The following is a 16,813-nucleotide window of genomic DNA, read 5'->3' as shown; positions in this document are numbered from 1 at the left end:
TATACAGTGTATGGTGGGCTAAAAATTCTAGTGTTTTCAACTCTCGCGACATTCCTACTGAAGTATAATCAAGCCCAATTGAAAAGATTTGTTGGGAGTTCAAGGTTGACCAAAAATAGAAAAATAAAAGGATCTCCATCATGCCTTCACTCGATGTAGACATTCCTTGGGAACTCTTTAATGGGGCCTCTCAAGGCCATCCTTTGACATGTGGTATAGGTGTGCTTTTACATCTCAATCAATCTCGATACTTGTAGGTCTACTACTCTCCTAGCCATGACTTGTTATTGGTTGGGCCAACAAAAAATTCATTATTGAAAACATATATCCATAGCTTCTTCTTCTCGACAAATAGGAAGCCCTGAGGTCCTTTGAGTGGACTCCTCTTATACACCTCCATGGGGAACTTAACACGTCAATTGATACCCTCTCTAAAGAGGCTCTAGAACTTCAAGTGGGCACCATGTCCATTATTGAATTTGATGAGGGCGTTGGAGTAAGACTCCATGGAATTTCATTTCATGGTCTAGTTTTTTTTCATTAAACAACTCCATTATGGATACTTATGTTGAACATTCCTATCATGTTATGTTACTAAAGAATGGTTTCCTTTACTAGTACAGGGATTGTCTGCCATATGGAACAAAAGAGTTTTGATGTATCAAAGTATCACATTCTCATCATATATAATTTTGTTTGCCTCATAATATATAGTTTTGTATTTTGTCAAAGAAAAGAAAGCAATGAAACATGATTAAATTTGCCAACAATATATATATTCAAATCTTTTGAATATATATTTTTTCCTTTTAAAATAAAAATATTTATTATCAATAATTTAATTATATATATATATATATAACATTGTTTAATAATAATTATATTTTAAAATGAATGAAGTAATAAAAATTCCCTATTGATGTATGAAATCAATCATTTAGTACAATGGGAAAAGTATAAAAGTCATCTATGAGAAATAGAAAAATGAAAAATGAAATAAGCAAAGTGGCTCTAAATTCCATCATATACATGTGGCTTTCACATTTCAACGAAATATAAAAGTATCAAGCTCTAATTTATATATATATATATATATATATATATATATATATATATATATATATATTTCTTTATTGTAAAATTTCTTTTAAATGCAATATTAATTTGTGGGTGTATATTTTCATAGTCTGTAATTTGCATTTTTATTAAGGAGGCCATTGAGGTCATCAATCGCCTCATTGATCCTGATACCGCTAAATTAGTAGAGATTTGTCTTACTTCTACTTTTTTCTACTTTGAAGGGGAATTCTATGAACAGACATGTGGGGTTGCCATGGGCTCCCCCATATCCCTAGTTGTTGCTAATATTTTTATGGAAGACTTTGAATCCAAGGCTTTGGCCTTAGCCCGATTCCAACCCAAGATATGGAAAAGATTTGTAGATGACACTTATTTCATTTGGCTAGATCAATTTTTCCAGCATCTCAACAATCAATCTATCTCCATAAAGTTTACTATGGAGCAGGAAGTTGATGGGTGCCTGCCTTTCCTTAATGTTCTCATTTCGAAGAAGGATGATGGTTCTTTCTCCCACTAGGTGTTTCGGAAGAAAACTCATACTGAGCAGTATCTTCATGCCAAGTCTCATCATTTCCCTGCTCAAAAGTTTGGTGTTCTCAACACGCTAGCTACTCATGCGCTGAGAATCTCTGATGAAAACCACCTTTATAAAGAGAAATCTCATCTCCTTAATGTTTTTGTTAATAATGGGTATAGTAGGCACCAAGGTCTTAAAGATTTCCTTAAAGCTAGTAGAGGTCCCAAGGTTAAGAAAGACCCTAAAGATCGAATCTCAAGGGTGCATCTCCCTTTCATCTAGGGGACCACTGACAAGATTGCGAGAATCCTAAGGAAGCATAATGTTCCCTCAACCTTTAGACCCCTTAACACCATTTGTAGCTCCCTAAAATCTGTAAAAGACCTTGTTGACCTCAAGGATATGAAAGGTGTTTATGTTATTCCATGTTCTTGCGGGACCCCCTACATTGGTTGGTTAAACTGGGTGCTTTATTAATCAGAGGATTCATGAGCACACAGCCAACATCAAGCATGGGAGAACCCGACCTTTAACTTTGGTAGAACATGCGAAGAAGACTAAGCATCATATATGCATTGAGGAGGCCTGGGTTATTGCTAGGATTGCTCCTTTTCATCACCGTAAGTTTAGGGAGGCCATTGAAATTGAAAGGAGGCCGAGTAATCTTAACAGGGATGACGGCTGGAAAATTAGCAGTTGTTGGATCTCTACCCTTTCATCTTAGCCCCCTGCTCCCCCTTCCTCCCTTTTTGCCATTCTTCATTCCTTTCTTTTTACGGTTCTTTTTTCTAGTTTTAATTTTAGTTTCAATTTTATTCCCTCGACTAATGAATTGTTTGAATTTCCTCTTTGTTCCCTTTTCTATTTATTTGTTGGTTTTTTTCTTTTTTGTTATTTAATTGGTATTTATCACCTTTATTATTATTTTTATTATTTATTTTTTATCCTAATTTATTTCACCATATTTCCAATAATATATAATTAATATATATATATATATATATATATATATATATATATATGTGTGTGTTTTAAATTAAAAAGAAGATAATGTTTTTTTATTGAGTTTAATTCCTTAATTTATATTTTTAGTTTTGATTTAATTAAACATGATATACATAAATAAATATGTTTATATATAAACATAAATAAAAGAATTTTTAGTTTTATATATATATATATAAACAAATTAACTAATTAATTAATTAATAAAGAAACTTATTTATTTAAAAAAATAAAAAAAATTAGTTATATATATATATATATATATATATATGTATAAACAAATTAATATCAAGATTTTCTTTCTAGAAAAAATATATATAAACAAATTAATTAATTAATTAAGAAATTTTCCCCTAATTCTTGGTCCAGTCAAATGTAGTTGTTTCTTTTCGTCAAAAGTAGTTGTTTATTGCAATTGGAATGATCGGTTTCTCTATTTAACTTGTTACCGATTCTTCATCTTGTCCTGACGATGAACCACGTAGACAAAACAATTCTTCATCTTGTCATGAACCATGTAGACAAATGAAATGAATTTTGATGCGATTAATTCAGTGAGTCTGTAATTTGTTGATGTAAGTTTTTGAATATATATTGTGTAAGTTTATTAATGTTTTAATGTGGGTTTTATATATATACATATATATGTAATGTTAATTTGTGAGTGTATGTTTTCATAGTCTCTAATTATGTTGATGTAAATTTCTAGATATATATGCAATTATGTTCTATGTTTTGAGTCTATCATATTTTACACGAGTCTTTGGTGATAGGTGGTGAGACCACTAGAAACATAAGAAATACAAAATTTAAGAGAAATTTTTCGGCATAAATCACATGAAATTTCATTTGTTGACGGGTTTCGAACCAACAAGTGTGGTTCATCGTCAGGACAAGTTGAAGAAACAGCTCTGTTTCTTCAACTTGTCCTGACGATGAACCACACTTGTTGGTTCGAAACCGTCGACAAATGAAATTTCATGTGATTTACGCCAAAAAAATTCTCCTAAAATTGATATGGATCACAGAGGCCTCAATTCAACAATACAAAATTTATTATTATAAATGAAATAATAAAGAAAATAGAATAATATGATCAAAGTTAAATATATAATTTCATTATAATTAATATTAATATTTTCTTATAGATAAATGGAAAAAATTATTTTCATTAACATAATGAAAAGAATAATTATTTAAAATCTAAAATATTTGCTCTTGGTTTGCAAGAGCACTTACTATCCCTTGAGCATTTTTGTAGAAGGGTGGGGATGCAAGTCATATTAGCAAACCGAAAATAGTGGCTTTCTCTATAAAAAAAAATACATCACAAGGACAAGTTAATTTCTACTGTGAAGAAGTTGTGGATTACAAATACCTAGGAATTGACTTCAACAAAAATCTAAGTTGGGATGGTTGTAGAAAGAAAAGAACTTTGGAGGGTTGGAAATCATTTTATGCTTTTCAAAATAGGTGTAAAGAGGCAAAGTTATGGGACTGGAAAACCACTCCAACTCTTTTTGGGCTTCTAGTGATTCTCTATGATTGTGAACTGTGGGTCAGCAGTGCATTCTACATGCAATGGAAACAATTTGAGAAAATCGTTTGATTACAAATAAATTCAAAATTGAAAGTGCAGTTCCTTATGCTATATTGTTAAGTGAAACATGGGTTGTTCTTAGTGAATCAATTGTTATGCTGCGAGTCATAAGTTATTTAAAAAAAATTGAGCGAATGAAAAGCATTATTTAAAAAAAATTGAGCGAATGAAAAGCGCAGATGGCCTAAGATTGTCGTTAATGACATATTGTGCAAAAGAAAGAAGAATTGGGTGCAGCAAAATAACAAATGGTTTAGTAAATGGGGTATTTGCTTGAACACGTGTCCCATAAACAGTAAAGAGAAAAAAGCTTTTGTTATGGATAAGTTCCACAAACTTATTTGGGATAAGGAGCTAGAGAGAGAAAAAGAAAATTGAGCAAATGAAAAGCGCAGATGGCCTAAGATTGTCTTTAATGACATATTGTGCAAAAGAGAGAAAACTTGGGTGCAGCGAAACAACAAATGGTTTAGTAAATGGGGTATTTGCTTGAACATGTGTCCCATAAACAGGAAAGAGATAAAAGCTTTTGTTATGGATAAATTCCACAAGCTTATTTGGGATAAAGAGCTAGAGAGAGAAAAAGTACTATATTGAAGTATTTAATGTCACTCATAATCATCAACAAAAAGCGTACATAGAGGCCAATATTTCTTCGAGAGCCAAAATTCTTATTGCTCACTTAAGGACTAATTCTCATCAACAAGCAAGGTGCTGGAAAGGGCCAAAAGAAATGTGGGAGGAAAGAGTGTATTTTTTTGTTCTTTTGGAAAAGTGGAAACAGAAAAGCATTTCATTTTAGAATGTGAGGCCTAAAGACAACATGGAAAGTTATGCAGATATTCTTGTAACTAGCTCTTAGGATAATATATTTAGGGAAGGGTTTGTCGAAAAATTGTGAGCATTTATTGTGAGTCTTCACAAGAAATGGGTCGACCCGATGAAAAAACAATTTGTTCCATAAACTATTTTTAACCTTTTTTTTTCTTTCTCACATAAATAAAAATAGCATAATTTTTTTCTAAATAATAATTATTAAAATAACCTTGAATAATGAATATCATATTTTTATTTTATATCGTTAAAATATATATAAAATCAAAGTAAAATAAAGCTCCGAAAAATTTTCCATATTCTTACGGAAAGTGAGAAAAAAATATTTACTCTCAGATTAAAATAATTTGCCCGTGCCAAAAAGTCAAAGAAGTATGGAAAGGAAATGTGCTATCTTCCGAAAATGTAAGGAAAAAGGTTTACTGTCAAATTAAAGTAATTTTCATGTGCCAAAAAGTCAAAATAAAATAATTTGCCTGATGCCAAAATGTCAAAGAAGTACGGAAAGGAAATGTGCTATCTTCCGAAAAAGTAAGGGAAAAGGTTTACTATCAAAGTAAAGTAATTTTCATGTGCCAAAAAGTCAATAAAATAATTTGCATTGTCAAAAAGTTAACAAGAGGAGTATACCGTCAAAGTAAAATAGAATCTTATATGAGAAAATCTCCATACGGCAAAGAAATATATGTCCAAAACATTATAGATATTGGCCTGGTATACTGAGGTCGCAAATTGGTCCGTGGTATTTGGTGAAAATTTTGGTGAATTTTTTTTAATTTGATTGTAGAAGTATTTAATTATTTTTATGGTGAAAATGGATTTAATATTATGAAAACATAAAACCAGCCATTGGAGTCCTTCCAAGGAGTAATATCGAGATAAGGAAAGCGTCAATTGATGAACTTTGCAAAATTCAATGAATTTACAGAATGCCCACACATTGATGGCTGGTATCTACTCCCACTTGTGTTGCTTTCACCTCATCCGTCTAATATTTGTGTTGGTGGTGCCGAAGATAATGTTGTCCTGAGATTTTGGTTTGGTTCAGACTCCAGAGTTTCCACTTTATTAATTGAGGTTGTCCAGGAATTATCGAAAACATCATGCCTGATCCAGGTTTCGTCTCTGGATTTATCGGGGTTAGTATCAACAAAACAATCGACCAGATTCTTGATCGCATAAACATTGCGATTCGCTGTCAGAAGGAAATGGCGTCTCTAAAAGATCTGGTAGTGAAAATCAAGCCTATCATTACAGAGATCCAGCAATATAGAGCAGATATAAACAGAAAGAAAAAAGATAAGGCTTCAGCCGTAAATGGATGGCTTAAAGAGTTGGATGCCCTTCTCCAGCAGGCATCTAAAATAGTGCAACCTTACACAATACCAATGTGTAACATTATCTCTCGCTATCAAACCAGCGTGAGGATCACCAATTTGATTTCAGAGATCAATGAACATATCAAATTGTCTCCTTTGGTTGAATTGGCCCTAATTCCAGAGCTACTAGAGGGTCAAACTCAAAAGTTCCAAGAGGAACTTGGGCAGATCAAGGAAGGCATAGAAGCCTTAGCTTCTTCAAGCACTTCCCATGGCCCTGTTGTTCCAACAGGCTCTGCAAAGATGAAATTGATCGAAGAGCCCCTTATAGTGGGACAGGATAAAGCATTTTCGATTCTCGAAAAGTTGGTGCTAGATGTAGCAGAGGCGAAGAACATTGGCGTTGTTGGCAAGGGTGGATGCGGAAAAACTCTTCTTTTGAAGACGCTCTTCAATAGCCAAAAGGTACGCAGTAATTCTCGGGATGGTTTATTACTTTGGCTCATTGTTTCCCAAAGTCCCTCTTTTACAAGTCTTAGAAATGCACTCTGTACCCAAATAGCCGCACAAAAAAATGTAAATTTGGGCGAAAATATGAACGAAGAAGAGGTAAAGCTATGGTTGACTCACACACTGCAGGAGAGCACCAGGTTTTTGTTATTCTTAGATGACATATGGGGATGGAATGCTGGGGAATTGCTCGAGGAATTAGGTGTACTGTGCCTCCATGTAAGGATCCACTCCAACTCCAAAGTTATTGTCAGTTCTAGGGATCGCGCTGCACTCCTAAAAACGGGAGTTGCAGATAAATACACAATAGCAATGAGGGACTTAGCGGAAGATGAGAGTTGGAAGTTGTTTGCTTGTCATACTTTTCCATATAATAATGGAAATCTGCCATCAAACATAGAAGAGGGAAAAGCCAAGGTTGTGTGTAAAAAATGCAGAGGGCTTCCCCTTGCTATCAAAGTTGTTGGAAGGGCAATGGCCGGGAGTACTCATCCACAGCAATGGGATTGGGCTGTCCAAAGGCTGCCAAACGTGGATAGTGTGTACAGTTGTCTTCGGTTGAGTTATGATGCACTCGGCTATGAGGATGTTAATTTGCAATTGTGCTTTTTATGTCTATCCGCAAGCTATATAGAAAACAGAGTCATTCATGCCGAGTCTGTGATCTACCTATGGATAGGAGAAGGGTTACTTGCCACGAAGACGCTGCAAGATGAGCATCGGCCCCCTTATGATCCATTCGAGATGGGAGGATATTATCTCAACGTTTTAGCAGATCGTTGTTTGATCGAGCCAATGATGAGAGACTTTGATGGGCAAGTACTCTGCTTCAGGGTGCATGACTCCCTGCGTGATATGGCAATCCGAATCGCAAAAGAGGAAGAAAATTTCTACTGTCGTGTGGGTAAGGGTTTGACAGCTCCGAATGAAAATGAGTGTTTGGGCCGCACTCGGCTTTTGTTGAGCGAGAACAGATTGACTTCTTTTCCCCTAATCACATCGTCAACAAAAATATGCTCATTGTTGCTCAGTGGAAATCCATATTTAACAAAGATCCCGACAAGGCTGATCAGGAGAATGATCTCCCTTAAGGCATTCTCCTTAAGTGGAACGTCACTGAAATCGTTGCCAAAGAATATCGGGTCTTTGGAGCAGCTAATATCTTTGGGTTTAAGACACATGCCCATCAATAGATTACCTGCATCTTTTACCAGTCTTGTGAATCTGGAGACCCTTGATCTTGCCTATTCTGGGATCCAAGAATTACCATCTACCATTCATATGCTGAGATCGTTAAGGAAACTAAGCTTGGAGGGATGTAAAGATCTTCAATATCTACCTCTCAGTATCTCAAGGCTTACATCTTTGGAGCATTTGGAAACTTATGGTTGCAAGGCTCTTTGGAACAAAGATAAGCATACAAGATGGACAAAAACAGCTTCTATCAACAATTTAGCAAATTTAACACAACTTAAAAGATTCCAACTACAAAATAATGGGGAAATTATTAGTGACGGGACATTGGGGAAGATGACTCAAATGAATTCCCTCACCTTGTCATTGACAAAGATGCAAAATTTGCCCCCGGACATAAGTAACATGTCAAAATTGAGAAGATTAGTATTATTAGAATGCTTTCACTTGGTTAAAATGGATTATAATTTTTATGACTTTCAATATTTGGGCTATCTTAAATTTGCTAGTTGTCATTTTTTAGAAGAACTTCCACATTTACATAAACTCAACGGTTTGAGGCACTTAGAGATCATTGACTGCCCTAGAGTAAGTAAGTTTCCAATAGAATTTGGTCACAAAGGAGCATTTCCTCTCTTGGAAACATTTTCACTTGCTTGGCTACCTATATTAGAGGAGTTGCCTATGATCGAGGAAGGTGCAATGGCTTCACTTAAAATATTTACTATAATGGCATGTACAGCATTAAATATATTTCCAAGGAGTTATATGGATCTGAAGACTCTTCAGAAAGTAAGAGTTTATGGTTGTCCGATAACAAATATAGGAACTAGAGGGAACACCATTGTAGAAGTAGTTGCCATGTCTATTGTAGACATGGAAGAAATTACAAAGAGATATTCCCAATTGTGGGATAAAAGGGAAAGTTGGCTCTATGGTGAATTTTGGTGTAATGAGCTCTTTCTTTTCTTGCGAAAGCTTAATACCATTATATGATTTATGTTTTGAAAATTATAATAAGAAAGTTCACTTGTATATTTTAAATTGTTTCAATTTACTTTTATAAAATATGTGAATAGTAAATTATTATAATTATCCTGATTGTTGATGAATTGCCCATGAAATATATTTAGTGCTCTTCTTTAATTGGATTATGGTTTTTTTCAGGTTTGTATCTTATGTAGTTTGTTAATGTTTTTTATTTTTGTTAATGTTTTTTATTTTTGTTAATGTGATGCATTTATTAATCGAGGAATCTGACATTAGGCTAATCCACGGAGATATTAGAGTAAGTAATATTCTATTCGAAGAGAATATTACTATCAAAGTTGTTGGAAGGGCAATGGCCAGGAGTACTCATCCACAGCAATGGGATTGGGCTGTCCAAAGACTGCCAAACGTGGATAGTGTGTGCAGTTGTCTTAAGTTGAGTTATGATGCACTCGGCTATGAGGATGTAAATTTGCAATTGTGCTTTTTATGTCTATCCGCAAGCTATATAGAAGACAGAGTCATTCATGCCCAGTCTGTGATTTTACCTATGGATAGGAGAAGGGTTACTTGCCACAAAGACGCTGGAAGATGAGCATCGGCCCCCTTCTGATCCGTTCGAGATGGGAGGATATTATCCCAACGTTTTAGCAGATCGTTGTTTGATCGAGCCAATGATGAGAGACTTTGATGGGCAAGTACTCTGCTTCAGGGTGCATGACTCCCGGCGTGATATGGCAATCCGGATTCCGAATGGCAGAGGAGGAAGAAAATTTCTACTGTCGTGTGGGTAAGGCTTTGACAGCTCTGAATGAAAATGAGTGTTTGGGCCGCACTCGGCTTTTGTTGAGCAAGAACAGATTGACTTCTTTTCCCCTAATCACATCGTCAACAAAAATATGCTCATTGTTTCTCAGTGGAAATCCATATTTAACAAAGATCCCGACAAAGCTTATCAAGAGAATGATCTCCCTTAAGGTGTTCTCCTTAAGTGGAACGTCACTGAAATCGTTGCCAAAGAATATCGGGTGTTTGGACCAGCTAATATATTTGGGTTTAAGACACATGCCCATCAATAGATTACCTGCATCTTTTACCAGTCTTGTGAATCTGGAGATCCTTGATCTTGCCTATTCTGGGATCCAAGAATTACCATCCACCATTCATATGCTGAGATCTTTAAGGAAACTAAGCTTGGAGGGCTGTAAAGATCTTCAATATCTACCTCGCAGTATCTCAAGGCTTACATCTTTGGAGCATTTGGAAACTTATGGTTCGAAGGCTCTTTGGAACAGAGATAAGTATACAAGATCGACAAAAACAGCTTCTATTCACAATTTAGCAAGTTTAACCCAACTTAAAGATTACCACTACAAAATAATGGGGAAATTGTTAGTGGTGGGACATTGGGGAAGATGGCTCAAATGAATTCCCTCACATTGTCACTTACAAAGAGGCAAAATTTGCCCAACGACATAAGTAACATGTCAAAATTGAGAAGATTAGTATTATTAGAATGCTTTCACTTGGTTAAAATGGGTTATAATTTTTATGACTTTCAATATTTGGGCCATCTTAAATTTGCTAGTTGTCATTTCTCGGAAGAACTTCCACATTTACATAAACTCAAGGGTTTAGGGCACTTAGAGATCATTGACTGCCCTAGAGCAAGTAATTTTCCAATAAAATTTGGTCACAAAAGAACATTTTCTCTGTTGGAAACATTTTCACTTGCTTGGCTACCTATATTAGAGGAGTTGCCTATGATCGAGGAAGGTGCAATGACTTCATTAAAATATTTACTATAATGGCATGTACAGCGTTAAATATATTACCAAAGGGTTATATGGATTTGAAGACTCTTCAAAAAAGTAAGAGTATATGGTTGTCCCATAACAAATATAGGAACTAGAGAGACCATTGTAAAAGAAGTGGCTATGTCTATTGTAGACATGGAAGAAATTACAAAGAGATATTCCCAGTTGTGGGATAAAAGGGAAAGTTGGCTTTATGGTGAATTTTGGTGTAATGGGTTCTTTCTTTTTTTGCAAAAGCTTGATACCATTATATGATTTATGTTTTGGCCATTACCATTATTTATTATCAAAAATTTAAAAAAAAAAAAAAAAAAAAATTTGAGATAGTAAAATGATGTTGATAAGTAATTGATATTGATAAATAGTTCATGATTCTTTAGACTTTTATGACAATTTCAATTTTTTGAAATCTAACCTTACTCAAAAATAATAATAAGAAAGTTCAATCTTATCTTTTAAATTGTTTCAATTTACTTTTCTAAAATGTGTGAATAGTAAATTATTATAATTATCTTGATTGTTGATTAACTGCCCATTAAATATATTTAGTGCTCTTCTTTAATTGGATTATGGTCTTTTCCAGGTTTGTATATTATGTAATTTGTCAATGTTTTTTATTTTTTTTTAAATGTGATGCATTTATTAATCGAGGAATCTGACATTAGGCTAATCCACGGAGATATTAAAGCAAGTAATACTGGACGAGAATTACAGACCGAAGATAGCAGACTTTGACTTAGCCAAACTCTTTGCAGATCTGAGCCACCTAAGTTGCAGGAACTTTGCAAGAATTCTCTCGAACGTTAAACTCTCGTGAGGTCCTTATCATCATTAAACAAGGACTGCAGCTGCATGCAGTGGTAGTCCCTGCCGGAGCGATCACTTGGAAAGTATTACAGTGTGGTAGAAATCGGCTATCAACACAATTATACATCTCTCCTGAAAAAAAATGTAGAAAGCGGTTATCAACACAATTATACATCTCCCTCTTATAAAGTACCTTTGAAACAATTACACATCTCCGTTGAAAACTAAAATACCTCTAAAAAAAATACTTTTGAAAGAATTACACATCTCTCTCAAAAACTAAAATACCTCCCTCCTAAAAAATACCTTTGAAACAATTACAAATCTCCCTCCCAGACTAAAATACCTCCGGAAACAATTAAAAACAAAGGAATAGAGAAATTCCCAACAAAAAAATTGTATACATCTCCCTCTTAAAAAAAATGTTGAAAGTGGCTATCAACCATTATACATCTCCCTCCTAAAAAATTGAAATAATTACGCATCTCTCTCAAAAAATAAAATACTAAATAAAATACCTCTATAAACAATTGGAAACCATTAAAAACGAATTACACATCGCCTCCAAAATAAAATACCTCTGGAAACCATTGGAAACATTAAAAACAAAGGAATAGAGGAATTCCCAACAAAGAAATGTAATTGAGATTTCTTTCAAACATGTGGAAGTGTTGTAATCTCAATTGGCAGGAACCATTCTCAAACGAGTGACATAAACGGGGGAAAGTACTCGTTACTTCAGATTAATTTTAATGACGACAGAAATTCTCAGATTGAAAGGCAAAAACAAGTACCAGGGGGCATTTTATGATCACTTAACAAGGAAACATAGGGCAGGAAATGCGAGATAATTGGAAGAACAGAGGAAAAAACCCAAATGGAAAATTTATGAAAAAAAACATATTCATCAAGGACAGCTCTATGGGAGAGCAAAAATTTCAATCTTGAAACTTCATCTAGTCAGGGTTGGCATGACGTAGATAATCCACATGACTGAGTTTTAAACGATAAAAATCTTCTTCATTTGATTACCATAACATATCAAACAACTCCCTTTAGATAATCATGGCATCCTAACACAGAAGGTTCTTGGCAGAGCTCTTAAATTTCTGCTTTATCTTCCAGGCAAAAGTTGTATTAAGTGGTTATAGCTCATACAATTATAGATGTTAAATTTGCTTCCCTAGAAATAAAAGATTCTGCACTATAATCCACTTGCACGCCTGGTGCCAGATATAGGAAAATGCCTGCAACCTCTAATATTTTGACAGTATTCCCCGGAGTTACTTTAACAGACAAGGAACCCAATTATATAGATATCAATAGTCCACATCTCATAATATAAAGCATAACTGGTAATAAACACACGTTGAACATAAAATCAAGACAGTTCTACAAAGATGAAAATCTACTAATTGCTACTGTACATGCACATACCAACATAATCATGACTATATTTTGGCGATAGTTGGATTGCTTGCAGAAAAGCACGATCAGTGCCTTGAAAAGAGAGGACAAAATAACATTACCATCTCATAATGGTTTCCATTCTCTATAACTAAAAATTAGGGGAAGAAGAGCACCAGGACACAAACCCAAATTAAAGTCTTCTTTTCATTTTTGTTCTCCCTGTTAGGATCCATCTCAAACTCAACCAATGCCTTCCTTCCTGTCAGCATTTCTCAAGTAAAATATCTGGTATAAGCAGTGTCCAAATTATTTGCACGAGCATTTATATATGTCCTTTATAAAGCTACCACATGACATTTTAAAATTTTCTGACAAGAAGCAGCAGAAGCAGGTTTCTTGCATACCATCTGCAAGTTTGGATATCCTTTGCAACAGTAAAATGGTTGCAGACACCGGTTCAGTGTTGTACTGAAGGCGAGAATCCAAAAGATTTGTTGCTGCCTCAACAATGATCCCTTCACATATACAGAGAAAATCTACAACATAAAATAATTATATCACTAAAATAGCCCACAAAATGTTAAGATGTGTCAAGGAATCTATCTGTGTCTGCTTCTGATCTTAGCATGTAAAGATCACCTTTACTCTGCAGAAGTACCATTAACTCTGGTAAATCTCTCTCCTGTAACAAGGCTCTACAATGCAATATGAAATATTGTTACATTTAGATGTCATTTCATCATTGTAAAACGTCAGTGATAAAATGAAATTAGATGTCATTTCATCATTGTAAAACCTCAGTGACAAAATAAAACAGAAATCACCTCTGTGTATCATTTAGCAACAAACAAAGAACTTCAGTGGAAGCCTAGATTTCACATATGATATATAGCTAGATTATTTGAAAAACAGTATCTGAAATGAATTATAGGGTATGGTGACTCTGGGTCAACTTCTATAGCTAGATTATTTGAAAAACAGTATCTGAAATGAATTATAGGGTATGGTGACTTTGGGTCAACTTCTATATTCAGAGGCAAGACAGTGAACACAGATTTTCAAAAAAATAAAGATGATTTTTCACAAATTCAGAATTTGCTAGAGAAGGGCCAGTAATGCAGCTAATTTTATGTAAAAAACAATGCCTTAACCACGGTCTACCAGCAAAACACGTTTACCATTACAGGGAATCCATCTCGATGACGAATTCCACGATAACGAGAAATAGAAATTAATCGTTCGATGCATGCTCGTTTTACCCTATGAAATTCCCAACAAACAACATGATCCTGACTCATTTCTTGTTAAATTTGGTCAATCTAAGACTTAGTTGACTCATTGACCTTTATATTATCACTAATAACTAACTGATAACAAACCTAGGTGATAACAAACCTGAGTGGCTTCTTTAAGTGCAATTCCTGAGATTTCGGGCTTTTTCAGAATAAATTGCGACCTCCAGGCAAGGGTATGTGGTCTTTGTTCTCCCCAACCATGAACCTGTACCTGTAAGTCGCTACCATGAACCTGTACCTGTAAGTTGCTTTTGAAAAGAAATTTCATCAAGGTAAAAGGTGGCAGCAATTATGTAAGAATCCAGAGCAGAGGAATCTTGCAGAAGCAAAGGGAGTGGAGTAACCTTTGTTGGATTATTGGGAAGCTTAATTTCACAAAAGCAAGGGCCACCTATTGAGTGAATTCATGAACTTGCTGGTCTCAAAGCCAATGCACTGAGCAAAGGTGGAAGGATCCATTAAAAAAAAAGTTCTTGTATAACAAAATATTACCAAATTGTGTACTTTTATAAGAATGTGAAAATATATTCTTCTAGAAAGAAGGGAACTGAACACGGACAATAAACTTTGGATGACTGGGAAACAATTTTACATAGTAATTACAAGCAACAATCCTCCTTTTAAACTGAGATCTTTATTAAGCATAAAACTGGAGAAAATAACTAAAAGGTTTGGTGATTCCAAGTATTCTTATGTGCAGTAATTTTCTGCTGACAAATTTGCAATCAATAACCTGAACATTACAAGGTTAGTATTTGAGAAAGTCAAGACAGAAATACTTAATGAGAAAAAATAATAAATGAAATTATAAAGCAATGAAAATGAACAACACCGAAGATAATGGGAGTTACATTGACTCCAGCGGCCTTTGAATTTCTCTTCATCTCTGCCCCTAAACTTGTCATGGTCAATAGCACCCAAGGTACCAAACTTGTCATGGTCAATAGCACCCAAGGTACCTTGTTGCACCGCCAATCGATCCTCCAACCCGTCTTCACAAACCCTCGCAAAGAAAAAAAGAAATGGCAGTCAGCCATATGACCTCGTTCATGAAGAAAACAAGAGAGTTTAAGTTAATTGCAATGGTGAGGCCAAGGAATTCCCACACCCCCATCGAGAGAGGGCTAAGATCAAGCCCCATTACGTTAGAGATAAAAATGGAGAGGCAGCCCTGGGGTTAGCCTAACCAGCTTAAAGACCAGAGATAAAAATGGGGAACAATTTCCAAGTCTGGGTTACCGGAATCAGAAACTGAGAATAGCCAAGAGCATAGGCCTTGCTTATTGCCATGAGGCTACGACACAAATATATTAAAAAAGTTAAATGAAAAAAAAAAACAAAAACAAAAAACCTAAAACCTGTAAGGGTAACTGGCACGCCAGGTTTGCATCTAACCCACATGCCCCTGCCCATGTAGCCCACTTAGCCAAGCATCATGAGAAAGCTAACCCAAGTCGATCATCCACATCTGGTGCATCATATGGCTTTTGGACCTGGGACCGCGTACAGTGAACTTGTGAAGTTGCACTCCTCGCTTTTGGATCAGGCTATTCAGGAACATCTCGAACGGGGCCCTTATTTTCATAGTCGGGGTAATAATAGTCAGGAGTTCGAAGCAGGTGTAACGGCCTTGCTTACTGGTCTTGCTGAATAGGATGGGTGAGATAAGTATGATGGTGCTGAATAGCTAGTAAGACCAATAAGCTTTACCAGTAAGATCAGCCAGCGGGTTTGAAAGGCATAAATTATGAAAGAAAACTTCGTTGTACGGCTGATAAGCAGGCGCCCATCACAAAAAAATACAATAGAGCTGTTCATGAGTTGTAACCTTAACTGTAACCTCATCCTCATCTTGCACTACTGAGCTTATTGAGGATGACGAGTTTTACCGATTCGCCAACCCTCATGCCAACGCAGCCAAGGAAGAGAAAGGAACAACTGCCATAGCCACCACCGAGTCCAGTTTCGGATAAGGTTAAACCCATGTCCTATCTCCGGGCTTAAGACCTTTCTAGTCGCGTTCGAGACATATTTAGGCCGATACGCCTTTCTATTCATCAACAATCGTTTAGGTCGATAGGCTTTTCTATGAATCAATAATCGTCAACACTTTTATTCAGGTGAGACTTTTTTGACCGTTGATTTGAAATGTCATCTGATAAACATGCACTGCATTTTGATTGTTTTTTTCCAAATATACGTTGAGTTGCCTTCTTTTTCACGTCCAAATTCTACTGTGCATTGAACCTGGCCCTGGCCCTGGCCCTGGCCCTGTTATGCAAAAACTCTGTATCCATTAGTACCCAAAGATTATTCGGAAAATATTCCCCTGTAAATATCTCTCCATTCTGTAAATGAATGGACGAGAGGGAGGTCGACTGTTGAGCTGCGGCGTAGTGTAATTCAGCGTTCAGAGGTCGAGGGTTCGACTCTCG

General features: G+C 35.4%; 2 protein-coding genes across 3 annotated transcripts; one reads left to right on the top strand and one right to left on the bottom strand.

The window, feature by feature from the left end:
- The first annotated feature begins 6,139 nt into the window (after positions 1-6,139).
- LOC149189952 (putative disease resistance protein At5g63020) lies at positions 6,140-9,055 on the top strand. The gene has a single exon (XM_089410386.1). It carries the CDS (start codon positions 6,140-6,142, stop codon positions 9,053-9,055), a length of 2,916 nt encoding a protein of 971 aa, XP_089266512.1.
- A 2,481-nt stretch (positions 9,056-11,536) lies between these two features.
- On the bottom strand, positions 11,537-16,280 carry LOC149189951 (uncharacterized). 2 transcript variants are annotated; one of them, XM_089411988.1, is made up of 6 exons: positions 15,737-16,280; positions 15,230-15,370; positions 13,488-13,619; positions 13,269-13,342; positions 13,111-13,173; positions 11,537-11,805 (listed from the first exon to the last, which is right to left on the bottom strand). In XM_089411988.1, the coding sequence occupies exons 1-6, from the start codon at positions 15,789-15,791 to the stop codon at positions 11,746-11,748; spliced, it is 525 nt and encodes a 174-aa protein (XP_089268114.1). In that variant the 5' UTR covers positions 15,792-16,280; the 3' UTR covers positions 11,537-11,745. The 2 variants fall into 2 exon arrangements, with proteins under 2 accessions (XP_089268114.1, XP_089268115.1); XM_089411989.1 differs by lacking the exon at positions 11,537-11,805 and adding an exon at positions 12,344-12,959.
- Between the last annotated feature and the right edge of the window lie 533 nt (positions 16,281-16,813).

This window comes from Pinus tabuliformis, chromosome 3_1 (assembly GCF_031772625.1).
Source record: "Pinus tabuliformis cultivar Carrire ecotype Pingquan chromosome 3_1, CPIR1, whole genome shotgun sequence".
NCBI classification, from domain to species: Eukaryota; Viridiplantae; Streptophyta; class Pinopsida; order Pinales; family Pinaceae; genus Pinus; species Pinus tabuliformis.
Note: the sequence above shows the minus strand (reverse complement) of the source record. Positions and strands in the feature narration are given on the sequence as shown.